The sequence below is a fragment of the Scyliorhinus canicula genome, chromosome 10 (genome assembly GCF_902713615.1).
Source record: "Scyliorhinus canicula chromosome 10, sScyCan1.1, whole genome shotgun sequence".
In the NCBI taxonomy this organism is placed as follows: domain Eukaryota; kingdom Metazoa; phylum Chordata; class Chondrichthyes; order Carcharhiniformes; family Scyliorhinidae; genus Scyliorhinus; species Scyliorhinus canicula.
This window is the reverse complement of record NC_052155.1, coordinates 62,396,196-62,412,706: the sequence shown is the minus strand read 5'-3', so window position 1 is coordinate 62,412,706 and position 16,511 is coordinate 62,396,196. Positions and strand designations below refer to the sequence as shown.

The following is a 16,511-nucleotide window of genomic DNA, read 5'->3' as shown; positions in this document are numbered from 1 at the left end:
GTGGCACCTTGCAAAGGCTTTCTAGAAATCCAGATATACCACATCCATCGGCTCGCCATTATCTACTGCACTGGTAATGTCCTCAAAATATTCCACTAAATTAGCTAGGCATGACCTGCCCTTTATGAACCCATGCTGCGTCTGCCCAATGGGACAATTTCTATCCAGATGCCTCGCTATTTATTCCTTGATGATAGATTCCAGCATCTTCCCTACTACCGAAGTTAAGCTCACTGGCCTATAATTTCCTGCTTTCTGCCTACCTCCTTTTTTAAACAGTGGTGTCACATTTGCTAATTTCCAATCCACCGGGACCACCCCAGAGTCTAGTGAATTTCGGTAAATTATCACTAGTGCATCTGCAATTTCCCTAGCCATCTCTTTTAGCACTCTGGGATGCATTCCATCAGGGCCAGGAGACTTGTCTACCTTTAGCCCCATTAGCTTGCCCATCACTACCTCCTTAGTGATAACAATCCTCTCAAGGTCCTCACCTGTCATAGCCTCATTTCTATCAGTCGCTGGCATGTTATTTGTGTCTTCCACTGTGAAGACCGACCCAAAAAACCTGTTCAGTTCCTCAGCCATTTCCTCATTTCCCATTATTAAAACTCTCTTCTCATCCTCTAAAGGACCAATATTTACCTTAGCCACTCTTTTTTGTTTTATATATTTGTAAAAACTTTTACTGTCTGTTTTTATATTCTGAGCAAGTTTACTCTCATACTCTATCTTACTCTTCTTTATAGCGTTTTTAGTAGCTTTCTGTTGCCCCCTAAAGATTTCCCAGTCCTCTAATCTCCCAGCAATCTTTGCCACTTTATATGCTTTTTCCTTCAATTTGATACTCTCCCTTATTTCCTTAGATATCCACGGTCGATTTTCCCTCTTTCTACCGTCCTTCCTTTTTGTTGGTATAAACCTTTGCTGAGCACTGTGAAAAATCGCTTGGAAGGTTCTCCACTGTTCCTCAACTATTCCACCATAAAGTCTTAGCTCCCAGTCTACCTTAGCTAGTTCTTCTCTCATCCCCTTGTAATCTCCTTTGTTTAAACACAAAACACTAGTATTTGATTTTACTTTCTCACCCTCCTTCTGTATTTTAAATTCCACCATATTGTGATCGCTCCTTCCGAGCGGATCCCTAACTATGAGATCATGAATCAATCCTGTCTCATTACACAGGACAAGATCTAGGACCGCTTGTTCCCTCGTAGGTTCCATTACATACTGTTCTAGGAAACTATCGCAGATACATTCTATAAACTCCTCCTCAAGGTTGCCTTGACCGACCTGGTTAAACCAATCGACATGTAGATTAAAATCCCCCATGATAACTGCTGTATCATTTCTACATGCATCAGTTATTTCTTTGTTTATTGCCTGCCCCACCATAACGTTACTATCTGGTGGCCGATAGACTACTCCTATCAGTGACTTTTTTGCCTTACTATTCCTGATTTCCACCCAAATGGATTCAACCTTATCCTCCATAGCACCGATGTCATCCCTTACTATTGCCCGGATGTCACCCTTAAATAACAGAGCAACACCACCTCCCTTACCATCCACTCTGTCCTTCCGAATAGTTTGATACCCTCGGATATTTAACTCCCAGTCGTGACCATCCTTTAACCATGTTTCAGTAAGGGCCACTAAATCATAGTCATTTACGATGATTTGTGCCATCAACTCATTTACTTTATTCCGAATACTACGAGCATTCAGGTAAAGTACACTTATGTTGGTTTTTTTACCTCTGTTTTGAATCTTAACATCTCCAGTTTTATTCCTTTTGTTATTACTGGGCCTATTCACTGAGCTCCGCTCAGTCACTGTACCTTGTACTGTCGCCCTTTTAGATTTTTGACTATGTCTTCTCTGCCTTGCACTTTTCCCCTTACTTCCTTTTGCTTCTGTCCCTGTTTTACTACCTTCCAACTTCCTGCATCGGTTCCCATCCCCCTGCCACATTAGTTTAAACCCTCCCCAACAACCCTAGTAAACACCCTCCCTAGGACATTGGTTCCAGTCCTGCCCATGTGCAGACAGTCCGGTTTGTACTGGTCCCATCTCCCCCAGAACCGGTCCCAATGCCCCAGGAATTTGAATCCCTCCCTCTTGCACCATCTCTCGAGCCACGCATTCATCCTATCTATCCTGACATTCCTACTCTGACTAGCTCGTGGCACTGGTAGCAATCCTGAGATTACTACCTTTGAGGTCCTACTTTTTATTTTAACTCCTAACTCCCTGAATTCCGCTTGTAGGAATTTTTTACAGTCCCATTTTTTACCTATATCGTTGGTGCCTATGTGCACCACGACAGCTGGCTGTTCACCCTCCCCCCCAGAATGTCCTGCAGCCGCTCCGAGACATCCTTGACCCTTGCACCAGGGAGGCAACATACCATCCTGGAGTCTCGATTGCGTCCACAGAACCGCCTGTCTATTCCCCTTACGATCGAGTCCCCTATCACTATAGCCCTGCCATTTTTCTTCCTGCCCTGCTGTGCAGCAGAGCCAGCCACGGTGCCATGAACCTGGTTGCTGCTGCCTTCCCCTGGTGAGCCATCTCCCTCAACAGTATCCAAAGCGGTATATCTATTTTGCAGGGAGATGACCGCAGGGGACACCTGCACTGCCTTCCTACTCTTGCTCTTTCTTTTGGTCACCCATTTTCTATCTCCCTCATTAATTTTCACCTGCGGTGTGACCAGCTCGCTAAACGTGCTATCCACGACCTCCTCAGCATCGCGGATGCTCCAAAGTGAGTCCATCCGCAGCTCCAGAGCCGTCAAGCAGTCTAACAAGAGCTGCAACTGAACACACTTCTTGCATGTGAAAGAGCCAGGGACAGTGAACGTGTCCCTGAGCTCCCACATCGCACACGAGGAGCATGACACGGGTCTGGGATCTCCTGCCATGTCTTAAACCTTAGGTAAACTTATACAACAACAATTTCAAAATAAAAATAAATAAATTAGACAATGAAAAGAATGAAAAGAAAAACTACTTACCAGTCACTTACCAGGGTTAAAAAGCACCTCTGAAAAAGCACCTCCTCACACTCTGCACTGAATTACCTCACTGCACCAAATTACCAAGTTGCAATCCCACTCTAGATGAGTCTCACTCCGGATGTGTCTCCTGGAAAAGCGCTAGCTTACTGAGTGCGCTCTCTGTCTGTCTTTTATACAGACCTCAGCTAATCGATGACTCAAAAAATACCTAAACTTCAAAGAGAAGAATACAATGTGCCCCTAAACAGGCCTCAGGTGATTGACAGATAACTGCCTCTCAGCAATTAGGGTGGGGGCAGCTTCAACCAATCAGACACTAAGCTACACACTGCACTTTTAACTGAAAAACAGCAGAATTAGATTTTCCACTTACCTTTCCTGATTTACCTCACTGCACCAAATTACCAAGTTGCAATCCCACTCTAGATGAGTCTCACTCCGGATGTGTCTCCTGGAAAAGCGCTAGACAAAAGAATAATCAACAGAGAACATTGACAAATGATATATCGACAAACAGTGATTGGTTACAGTGCGGAACAAGGGGCCAAACAAAGCAAATACATGAGCCTGACTAGTGCCTTGTAGATGGTGGACATGCTTTGCGGGTGGGGGGGGGGGGGGGGGGGTGGTCAGGAGGTGATTTACTCACTGTAGGATTCCTAGCCTTTAACCTGGTCTGGTAAACACAGTGGGCGAGATTCTCCGCACTCCCGACGGTGCGGAGAATAGCGTGGCTCATAAAATTTTATGGCCACGCTGTTCCGACGCCCTCCCGCTATTCCCCCCCCCCCCCCCTACGCCCAACTCCCGACACGAATCGCTGCCGCCGTTTTTTTACGGCCGGCAGCGATTCACAGCTGATAGATGGGCCGAGTTCCCAGCCCTTTACGGCTGTTTTTACGAACGGCAAACACACCTGGTCTGACCATTCGTAAAAACGGCCGTAAACACTCACATTTTATAACCATGGCACCGATTGGCACGGCAGTACCACGGCCGTGCCAAGGGTGCCATGGGCCTGCGATCGGTGGGCACCGATCGCGGGCAGCGGGCCCGATGCCCGCGCACTATTTGTCCTTCCGCCGCCCCGCAGTATCCATTCGCGGGGCGGCTGAGGGGCATCCCGGCCCGCGCATGCGCGGGTTTTGCGCAAATACGCGATGACGTCATCCGCGCATGCGCGGGTTGGCGTCTTCCAATCCGCGCATGCGCGGCTGACGTCATATGACGCGTCAGCCGGCCCTAACTCGGGCAAGCGGGCTTAACGAAATTCGTTAAGCCCGTGATGCCGGAGCTTACGGCGTCGGGCTGCTAGCCCCGACCGGGGACCAGAATCGGTTCCCGGTCGGGAAGGGGGGGGGGGCTGGCGTCAAACCCGCCCGGATTTGACGCCAGCCTTACGATTTCTCCCCATATGGGAGAAACTCGCCCAGTATTAATATGGCTAGTCCAGCTTAATTTCTGATCAATGGTAACCCCCAGGATGTTGATTGTGGGGGGGATTTATCGATAGTAATGCAGTTGAATGTCAAGTGGTGGTGGTTAGGTCCTCTCTTGTAGGAGGTTGTCATTGCCTGGCACTTGTGTGGCACAAATGTAACGCCACTTGTCAGCCCAAGCCTGGATATTGTCCAGATCGTGCTGCATTTGAATTTGGTGTTGTAAGACCTCTTACTGAGCCCACCCCAGTCCAACGTCAGCATTTCCACATCATAACCCCTCAAATTGCCCCAACCCTTTCAATCTCCTCCAAATCTTCACCTTCCCACTCTTAACCTCTCCTCAATCTCTCCCCCAACCTCCCCCAACCATTGCCTCAACCCATCCTCCATTATCGCCCACCCAACCTACCCCCCCATCCACCCTAAATTCTTCCCAACCCATCTATCTCTTTCCTAATCTTCCCCACCCCCTACAAACACACAATCCAATTGGTTCAAAAGTACAAGAATTTGACTCACTATTCTTTCCGAGCAAGAGCTCTCGCCTGACAGTTGCTGTGTCGCTGTTGACCTTTGAGCAGCTTTTTGATTTCTGGCAGTCATTTAAAAAGAAAATCTGAACCAGGACGCTGCTTGAAGGTCGGAAGCAGCAGTGCAGAAACTAGTGAAATTGATACTGATACTGACAGACCTGATTTAAAAAAACTTGAACTTTCAGCGTGACGAATCATTTTGTTAAGCCGGTCTGTCAGGTCTGCAGCTCTGCCTGCATTCTGGACACCGAGAAACTCCATTGAGAACACAGATCACGGGCTCCCCCCGCTCCCTGGGTGTCCCCAGCCTCTGTGTTTGATGCCATCTGCACCCCCCCTCCCTGAAGTTGTAACTGGAGAATTTAAAACAGAACCAACATCAAGCAAATAACTTGAGTAAGAACAGGTAAACAGAGAAAATCTGCTGATTGTAAGTAGGCACAGGACAGATGCAATATTTGATGTAGGTAAAAGCGACTTGTCAACAAAGCAGGCAGAATCATGGTGAAAATAGTGGAAAGGTAATGAGAGAAAAGTCTCTAACCTTGGATACCCACTCTGTATAAGGGCAAGTTCAATGACTTCATTAAATCAGCAAAGGTAAATATGATTGCAGGAAACCCAAATTTATCTGTTTTAAAATTTATAACTCTAAATGTGGAATAGCAAGCTTACAGTTATAGCCCTGTGAACTAAATGAACTGCGTAGATCCATTCACATGGAACAATAAAATTGAAATGCTCCATACAGACATCTGAATAAGGAGCAGGAGTAGGCTATTCAGCCCCTTGATTCTTATCCACCATTTAATAAGATCATGGCTGATTTGATAGTAACCTCAAATCTATATCCTGCCTGCCCCGATAACCTATGTCTGAAGCCTCTGAGATAAATATTTTTGCCTCCCCTGTGTTTTAAATGGGTGACCCCTTATTTTAAACAGTAATCCCTAGTTTTAGATTCTTCCACAAGAAGAAACATCCTCTAAGTATCCACTCTGTCAAGACTCCCCAGATCTTATATGTTTCAACCAGGTCGCCTCATTCTCTTCTAAACTCCAGCGGATATAAGCCCAGCCTGTCCAGCCTTTCCTCATAAGACAATGCTCCCATTCCAGATATTAATCTGGTAAACCTGCTGGGAACTGTAGCCACCTGGAGTGGCCACATCCCGATTCAAAATGGACACTCGCAAGGAGTGCAGGGAAAAACGGACAACACCAGAGAAAACAAGCAGGTAGCAAGGTTTCCTGTGTATTAAGATTTGCAGAACCCAGACAGATTAATGAGCTATCTCCAGGGACAAAAAGAAACATTGAAACAATCGTTTCTGACTCCCCGGCGCCAGTGGGAGTTAAAACAAAGGCAGGCCAACAACCACCTAGGGCCCGCCCAACGATCAGGGAACAACAATTGGAGAAAATCAATAGGAACGATTGAGACATGGTCCAATTAATTGGGACCAAGTCCGGGGTCCGCCCAAAAGGGCGCAAAACTCCTGGGGACTATAAGATAGCGTCCCCAAGTTCAGTTCGCTCTCTTCGCTCTTGGCTCTCAGCGAGGAGAGACCTGCCTAGCAGCTGCACCAACCAAGTAAGTCTAAGGTCAACGCACGCTACGAGATAGACGCTCCTAGCTACTATTCCGTAACCAGTTCGAAGCCAGCAGTATCAGAACCGGACAACGGCCATTGTTCCTCTGACCTGGTGGGCCACTCGAAGCTAAGTATAGGATTTTAGTAGTAGTTGTAGTTTAGCGAGTAGAGTTTATGCATGAGTAATAATTGACTGTGTGTAAATAAATGTGTATTGATTTCAAACTTACTAACTGGTGTATTGAGTTATTGATCAGTACTTGGCTTTAAACCCTGTGGTGGTATCAGAAAGATACCTGCCGACTCTAGAGCAAAGGTAATTAAAACAGAGCAAATTAAGGGAAAGCATAACGAGCAACAGAACAGCTTCCAACACATTAACTAAGTTTGCCAGTACTGTACACAGTAACCTCCCTACATTTGTATTCAATTCTCTTTGCAATAAATGATAAATTCTATTAGCTTTCCTAATTAATTGCTGTACTTGCATGTTAGCCTTTTGTGATTCATCCACTAGGACACCCAGATCCTCTGCAATCTCTCACCGTCATATAGTTTTTTTATTCTTCCTGCTAAAAGGGGTTGGTTTAGCACAGTGGACTAAACAGCTGGCTTGTCATGCAGAACAAGACCAGCAGTGTGGGTTAAATTCCCATACCAACCTCCCCGAACAGGCGGCGGAATGTGGTGACGAGGGGCTTTTCACAGTAACTTCATTGAAGCCTACTTGTGATAATAAGAGATTATCATTATTATTATTAAAATGGACAATTTCATATTTTCCGAACTCACTTAACCTGTCTATATATATTTGTAGCCTCCTTATGCCCTCCTAACAACTTACTTTCGTACCTATATTTATGTCATCAGCAACCCATCCATCCCTTCATTAGAGCCATTTATATAAATTGTAGAAACTTGAGGTCCCAGCACTGATCTTGTGGCATACTACCTATTACATCTTTCCAACCTGAAAAAGACGCATCTATGCCTACTTTCTGTTTCCTATTAGCCAGCCAATCTTCTAGTCATGCCAATATGTTATTACCCGTATGTGATAAGCCTTTGTTTTCCATAATAATCTTTGATGCGGCGCTTTATCAAATGCAATCTGCAAATCTAAGTACAGTACATCCACTGATTCCCCTCTATCATCAGCACTTGTTACTTCCTCAAACAACTCCGATATGTTGGTTAAACATGGGGTTGGATTCGCCAAAAATGAGGCTATGTCCCTACGCCAGCGTGAAAACTCTGGTGTTTCACTCTGGACTTTCCTTGAGAAAGTCCTGAGCAATTATCCTATCTGCTGGAGGCTTGCAGGGCCCTGGAGTGCTTCTCGCAGCTCTGGCTGCGGATATGGGGCCCGCACACCCGGTCTGAAGTCTGTGCATGAGCACGGCGGTGGCCACCCTGTGCGTGCGACATGGCGGACTCGCAGTGCGGAGCGACAGCAAAAATGTAGGCCCCCCCCGAGATCGTGTGCACCCATGGATCAGTGCCGCTCCCTCGGCCATCCATGAGGCCCCCCCCTCCGGTGAACGATTCCCCTGCCTCCCATTAGGGCGGCCAACCGAGCGTCCCGACGGCCGATACGTGGTTAGAACCACGCCGTCGCGAACTTGGCCAGCTGCACATGGATAATTGGGGGTGGGCCTCTGTCAATGGCCCCCTACCTGTGCCACGTAGATCGCGCGCGCGCACGTTCCCAAGCAATTCTCCGGGGATCGGAGAAACGCTTCAGCAGCGCCGGTCACAATTCCCGTGCGAACACCCATTCTCCGCCCCTCCCCGCTTAATGCAATTTTAGGCAAGGAGGCTCGAAGAATCCAGCCCCATATCTTCCTTTCACAAAACCATATCTGATTACTATGAAATTATCCAAGTGCCTTGTGATAGCTTCTTCAATAATAACTTCTGACACTTCCCCTTTGACAGTAACTAACCTGTGATTTTCCGCTTTCTGCCTCCTTCCCTTTCTGAATATTGGAGGTACATTTGCCAGTTTCCAATTTAATTAAACCATCTAGGGAGTTTTGGAAAATTAAAGCCAATGCATTAACTATCTCATTAGCCACCTCTTTTAAGATCCTCGGATGAAGTACATCAGGACCTGGGCAATTGTCATTATTGTTCCAATAATTTACCTCAGTACTAATGAATGGCGAATGGGAGTGTTTCCTGCCCTGCCAAACAGAGTCCAGCTCCACTCCTAACAACTCCTGCTGCTATTTAATGCTCTTTGGAACATTAATACTTTGGAACATAATGGCTTTCGTACTATGGAAGCCATGCCTGCCTCAGCTATTCCATTCTGGTCCCCAGATGCTTGGCTGGCTACTTGCCATCAGAGGCTACCTTTTATGGAGGTGGCGTCTCACTCTCTTAAAACCCACAGATGGGGCTCAAAGGTGTTATAATGCAAACCATATTCATACGCGGACCATCATTGAACAGTGATTCAGGGTGTTAAAGATGCACGTTCAGTGTCTTGACTGCTCTGCAGTAGCCATCGATATTAATGAGCCAGTGTCTCCAGGTTAATGGTTGTATGATGCATCTTGCACAATGTGGTGCAGATAAAGCAGGGGTTGGGGGGGGAGGGGGGAGCCGTGCACCTTGAGGGGGGGCAGATGCAAAAGAAAGGCCTGTGCCAAAAACAGAGGAAGAGGAGAGAGAGGAATGGGCCGGGAAGGCAGAAGGTGAGCCATCAGAGGCATAAGGTTGTGAGTGAAGCATTGATGGATGGCATGGTCAGAAGCCTTTTGAAGGTTCCATGCAAGATGCCATTATTGCCGGGAACCTCCAAGCACAGCGGCGATTCACCTGGGCAATCATGAGGAGCTCACAGCACAGAAAACGTATGCGGAGGGAGCAAGCCTGAGTCTTGCTTTGGAGGACATCCATGCCAACATTCTTCACAGTCCTAACATTACTGAAAGATGGTTTACAGTCTCTTTGAAGATCACAGAATCATTACAGTGCAGGAAAGGAATTCAGCACATCGAGTCTGCACTGGATTTCTGAAAGAGCATTCTACCTAGTCCCACACTCAGCCTTATCTCCGTAACCTTACACATTCTTTCTTTTCAGATAATTTTCTTTTGCCAAGTGCAGAGTTTATCATTTTGTTCAGCAGTTACACTTCTTTGATGAAAGGTTTTTAGGTCAGCATGAAACAAAAGATGGTTGCAAAGCATCAGATCATGAAGACACTGCTTAATCTCTCTGAAAATGTGCAGAAAGTGACAGGGCTGGTGGCAGAGTCTAATACCATTGTTCTCAGCAACATCAGAAAAGGATGCCCAATAATACAGAGCAATATGGAACAATTGGCAGTTACAGGAATATTTTTTCTGCAACCAGAGACAACACTGATCTCATGACTAAAGGGAGAGCAAGATACAGCTTCAAATCCATTTCTTGCCCACAGGACTGCAGCATAGAAACATTTTCTGCTCATTTCCTCAAAGTCTTCACAGGTAGAAGGAAGACATCAGGCTAAGGATGTGGAGATTTCAAGGTTCGAGAAGCAGTCCATTATTGGTCCTTCCCAAGACTGAACAGAGGAAAGGTCGCCTCCATCCCATCAGGATCATATTCATATGGAGCAGTTGTCCACACTTCTGACCATAGCCCCTCAGTTGGCACTTAGAAGAAGCATTGAAATAGGACTGAGGGAGTTTGGAAAAGTCACATAGTGTAGAGTGGTGACTGTCATAATATACACCAGTATATCATGGTGCAGACACACACTGATGGACACACACAGGGACCAATCAACATGTACAAACACCGCAGCCAATCACCAGTTAGAATACACACACAATAAAGGCAGGGGGCACCACAGTTCCCGCTCAGTCTGGGTGCTGCCTCTGAGTGTAACAGGAACTCATCCAGCCCAGCACAGACTCACAACACTTGCTGAGAGAATCAACTGGTTCGGACAAGGCTTAGGTCTCTAGTTTAAGTAAGCATCATTTAGACCCACAGTCATCGTGTGTTAGTTAGTTAGAAGTAGTTAATAAAATTGAGTTGAACCTTCATCAGTGTTGGAAGTGTCTGTTCATCTCTCAAGTCTACACTAGCCAGCACTTCAGTGACCATCATTGATTTCTGCTAAGGGAGTTAGAGAGAAAACAGGGAATTATAGACCAGTAAGTGTAATGTCGGTAGTGCGGAAAATTCTTGAATCCATAATCAAGGACTTTATAGCGGATCATTTAAAAAAGTGGCAGGATCAGACAGAGTCAGCATAGATTTATAAAGGAAAAATCATGCTTGACAAATCTATTGGGATTCTTTGAAGATTTAACTAGTAGCATTGACAATGGGGAGCCAGTTGATTTGATATATTTGGACTTTCAGAAAGCGTTTGACAAAGTCCTGCATAAGAGATTATCATGCATGATTAAAGCGCATAGGATTTGGGGAAGTTCATTGAGATGGATAGAAAACTGGTTGGCACAAAGGAAACAAAAGAGTAGGAATTAACGGGTCCTTTTCAAATTGGCAGGAAGTAACTAGTGGGGTACCACAGGGATCAATGCTGGGACCCTAGCTGTTCACAATGCATATTAATGATTTGTGTGGGGGGACAAAATGTAACATCTCAAGGTTTGCAGATGATACCAAGTTGGGTGGGAGGGTGAACTATGACGAGGATACAGAGATCCTTCAGCATGATCTGGACAGGTTGGGTGAGTGGGCAAATCAGTGGCAGATGCAGTATAATTTGGATAAATGTGAGATTATTCACTTTGGAAGTAAAAACAAGAAGGCAGATTACTACCTGACTAGCTGTAAATTGGAAGAGGGGAATATGCAGCGGGATCTGGGTGTCCTTCAGTACCAGTAGCTGAAGGTAAGCATTCAGGTGCAACAGTGGTAAAGAAGGTGAATGGTATGTTGGCTTTCATTGCTAGTTTTCAGTACAGGAGCAGGGATGTGTTGTTGCAATTATACAGGGCCTTGGTGAGGCCACACTATATAATATTGTGTGCGGTTTTGGTCTCTTTTTCTGAGGAAGGATGTTCTTGCTCTCGAAGGTGTGTAGCAAAGGTTTACCAGACTGAATCAGGGGATGGCGGGACTGACGTATGAGGAGAGATTGACTAGGTTAGGATTATTTTCGCTGGAGTTCAGACGAATGAGAGGTGATCTCATAGAGACTTCTAAAATTCTATCAGGACTAGACAGGGTGGATGCAGGGAGGATGTTCCTGATCGTGGTTGTGTCCAGAACCAGAGGTCACAGGCTGAGGATTCAGACTAGACTATTTCGGACAGAGATGAGGAGAATTTTCTTCACTCAATGAATGGTGAGCCTGTGGAATTTGTGACCACAAGAAGCAATTGAGGCAAAGACATTGAATGCATTCAAGAGGCAGCTAGATATGGCACTTGAGGCGAATGGGATCAAGGTCATGGGGTGAAAGCAGATTAGGCTATTGATTTGGACGATCAGCCGTGATCGCGACGAATGGTGGAACAGGCTTGAATGGCCGAATGGCCTCCTCCTGCTCCTATTTTCTATGTTGCTATGTTTCTATAACATTCCAGAAACCATATAGTTTTCTGTTGTTAGAAATAAAGTTTTTGATTTCTTGAAAACCAACCCACGTTGGAGGAGGTTCAGAGGTTTACTAGGTTTATACATGGAATGAGTGGGTTCACTTATGAAGATAGGTCGGGTGGGGGTGGGGGGGGGGTGCAACACGATGGCACAGTTGTTAGCACTGCTGCCTCACGCAGCCAAGGACCCGGGTTCAATCAGTGTGGATTTTGCACATTCTCCCCGTGTCTATGTGGTCTCACTCCCACAACCCAAAGGTGTGGAGGATAGGTGGATTGGCAATGCTAAATTGCCTTAACTGGAAAAATAAAGAATTGGGCACTCTAAATTGAAAAAAAAAAATTAAGATGGGTCGGACAGTCTGAGTTTGTTCACACTGGAGTTTAAAAGATTGAGAGGTATATAAACTTGTGAATGATCTTGACAAGGTGGACATGGAAAGGATATTTCCTCTTGTGCATGAGTCCAGAACTAGGGAGCGCTGTTTTCAAATTAGGTGTTGCTTAAGGATTGAGATGAGGAGAAATTGTTTCTCTCAGAAGGTTGTGCAAGTTTGAAACTCTCCACCTCAGAAGGTGGTGAAGCAGGGTCATTGAATAGTTTTAAGGCAGACATAGACAAGGGAATCAAAGGTAATCAGGGATAGAATGGGCTGTGAATCTCTAAACGCAAACCCATCAGCCATGATCTTATTAATTGGTGGAGCATGCTCAAGGGGCCAAATCGTCTTCTTATCCTATTCATATGTTTGTGTAAAGTTGGTCTGGATCTAATTTGGGACCTTCAACGGCACTTTTATTTTAATGAGGGATGGTGTGTTTGGAAGGGTTGCATATTTAGATTATTTGGAGCATCCTGGTACTGAAATGTTTGATAGCTTTAATGTGATCAGATTTTCTAGAGGTTTCTCTGATAAGTTTGTCTCACAGCTCTAATATAGCTATCTCTGACAATAAAGTGTGCTCCTCATATCTGAGTTGATTAGTCTTGGGATATTCAGTTTCTACGTCTGTCTCTCCTTTGGAAATCTCATTTAACATGAGTTTTTGAATAACAGTTATGAAGCAGGTTATGGCAATTTATGAAATAGCATTGGAATTATCTTAGATCTTTGTAGGCACCGGACAGTGAAGGAACGGTGATATATTTCAGAACGGTGAGTGACTTAAACAGGAATTTCCAGGTGGTGGTGTCCAATTTCCTTTAATGTGTGTGCTAATGGAAACTTTGCAACATTTGTCCACTTCGTTGATAGTCCCCCTTTTTGGTTTTTGGACAAAATATTCAGTGACTGAAACCAACCTGATAACTGAAAAATATTTTGAGATATATCTTGAATAATTAAAATGATACAGTTGTTGTTTCTACTTATTTTTTAAATATAGATTATTTAGACTATTCAGGATTAGTTGTTTTCATAACTATTTGCAAGTTTCTTATTTGGATTTTTTTTAGTTGCTTACCTTGCTTTTGGTTCATACCTTCTCTACTTCTTCATCTTCATCTACTGTTTCTTTGACACCATTTGTCCAAATGTTCAGGCAAAAGTGTGAAACAGAAATATGTGTCAACTGAAAATATATGTAGGTGCAAGACTTAAAAAATATTATAGATACAGCAAATTAATTGTACACACTTACCAAAGATATTTTTTGTTTTATACTTTGAATTGTCAAGTTATTGGAGCTTAAACTGGAAGAATTCTACTATGAACAGAATCCCCTATTGGAAAAAAACCTCATTATGTCAACACAACAGAATGAAGTTTTAACTCTCCAGGTAATTGTTAAACATTACTCGAGATATTTCTGACAAAAAAAAATCACAGTTGTGGAGGCAATCTATATATTCAATGGGCCGAATGACCTCCTGCCCTGCAGGGATCCTGTGATTCTTCCATCCGTTATAAAATATTTTAGTAAATTTTTAAATATGCAAATTCTAAAAATCTGAATAAAAATTAAAATAAAATGCTGCAAGTATACTACAACCTGTAAAGAGAACAGACAGGTTATGTTCTTGGTGTGATGGCGGTCAACAAATCTGAAAATCATAAGCTGTCCTTCCTCTTTACAGATGCTGACTGACTAATGTAGTTCCAACATGGTCTGTTGTAGAATGCTTTCATGATTAATGTTGGTGATTGCTGAATTTATTCACATATCTTGAACACTCGTGTAGTTCTTGTTATGTATGAAAATAATTAATAAAAGGAATTACATGAATTCTGTAAGAAGGCATTACATTTGTAGAAATCAATATGGTTGTGCTGTTAAATTCCTCAAATGAACTTAAATTTAAGCAGTGAGTGTAGAACTTTACATTTTCTCTTCATAACTGAGTGATAAACAACATAGTTCATCTGAATAGCTTCCATTGTGTTTATTGAAGGAACTCAGTTCAACTCCTGCTACAAATTAAACATATTTCCTGGAATCTGGAATTGTGTTTCTTGGTCAGCATGCAGAAAATGATTGAGCTTTACTAGTTCACTTCAGTATTTCTGCTTTAGTACCCATTTGGCTTTGATCTAACAACATACACGTCAAAATATTTGTCAAAATAAAGCAGAATCCTAACCATTTATATCCTGCTTGTAAATCTTAAGACCAGTTTGTTTACAGTGAAACAGATACAAATGGCATTTGAAGTATGAACTATGGCAATGTTTTTCGATTTTTGTTTTGCTGGAGCAATGAAAATATAATTTCCAAGTTACAATCTTTTGAATACTGAATTCTAAATATGACGTTTATAGCAGAACACAGAAGAAACAGTGAATAAAATGGGTTAATAATTGGTTTGCACAGTTTTTTTTGGACACAAGTCCACTGCCTACTACCTGTTAACCTTTGTGCTGCCTCCTCATTTAAGTGATTGTAGTGTGCAGCTAGGAGTTACCCATTTTGCTGGTGACTGCATGCACAATAGGATCATATTGGGGCTGCACTTTAAGAAAGATGTGAGAGACCTTGAGACGGGGCAGAGATTTACCAGAATGGTCTCAGGGTTGATAAACACTAGCGACATGGTTAGGGCTTGGAGCAAAGGAGATTGAAGGGAGATTTGATAAAGATGTCACAAGATTATGACAGGTTTAGATAAGATAGGCAAAGAGTCCCATTAGCTCTTAGTACAAGAACTAAGGGATGCAGTTTGAAGCTTTTAGGCAAAAGGTGCAGGGGAGGGGGATTTGCTAAAATAATGTCTTGTGCAGTAAATGATAATGACCTTGAACTTGCTGCCTACAAAGCAAGTCGATTGACTACTTCAAAAGGAAATTGGTTAAATATTTGAGGGAAATACGCTTTTAAGGCAATGTGGATAGAACAGGGGAATAGGACTTACTGGATTGCTGTAATGCCAGTATGAACTCAATGGGTCAAATAACCTCCTTCTATGCAGTAAGAGTGTGTGAGGCTAGCACATTTCAAGCTAAACGCCAGGACTTAAAGGCAGCCTTACCCTTTTAAAGGGGAGTTGCACTGGATAATTGAAAGCTTCAAATAACTCATACTGATACAGTCAAAGTGAAGGATCATGGAATAACAGGCCAAAGAGAGGGCTCTAAGATTCTCAGATTTAAAAAAAATAATTTTACGGGATGTAGGCTTTGGTGGCCAGGCTAGCATTTTTTGCCCATTCCTAATTGCCCTTGCCCTTGAGGAGGTGGTGGTGAGCTACCTTTTTGAACCGCTGTAGTCCATGTGGTGTAGGTACACCCACTATGCTATTAGGGAGGGAGTGCCAGGATTTTGACCCAATGACAGTGAAGGAATGGTGATATATTTCAGAACGGTGAGTGACTTAAACAGGAATTTCCAGGTGGTGGTGTTCCAATGTGTTTGCTGCCCTTGTCCTTCTAGATGGTAGTGGTCATGAGTTTGGAAGATTCTGCTTGAAGAGCCTTGTTGAGTTCCCAGGAACCTTGGTGGGTTACTGCAGTGCATCCTGTAGATGGTACACAAGGCTGCCACTGTTCATTGGTGGCGGAGAGTTTGAATGTTTGTGGAGGGGGGGAGCAATCAAGCGGCTGCTTTGTCCTGGATGGTACCAAGCTTCTTGAGTGTTGTTGGAGCTGCACTCATCCAGGCAACTGGAGAGTATTCCATTCTATTCCTGACTTGTGCCTTGTAGATGGTGGACAGGCTTTGGACGGTCAGGAGGTGAGTTACTCTCTGTAGGATTCCTAGCCTTTGACCTGCTCTGGTAGCTACAGTATTAATTCCTCCAAAGCTATTCTGACTGCACCAACGACAACTCACCTCCCAGGGTTTTAATCTTGTATTCCGAGACAAAATTCCACAGGATTCTTGAGTCTGCTCTTCAGCACCAATTCGTAGGCA

At 44.1% G+C, this 16,511-nt stretch overlaps 1 protein-coding gene across 2 annotated transcripts in view; it reads left to right on the top strand.

Annotated features, from left to right (window-relative positions):
- Window positions 1–16,511, top strand: part of lrrc69 (leucine rich repeat containing 69) — a 91,626-nt gene that overhangs the window by 50,531 nt on the left and 24,584 nt on the right. For both annotated transcript variants that reach the window (XM_038809066.1, XM_038809065.1), the window contains exon 6: window positions 13,843–13,944. In XM_038809066.1, the coding sequence (XP_038664994.1) occupies window positions 13,843–13,944 (102 nt within the window). The remainder of the gene's footprint in view (window positions 1–13,842; window positions 13,945–16,511) is intronic.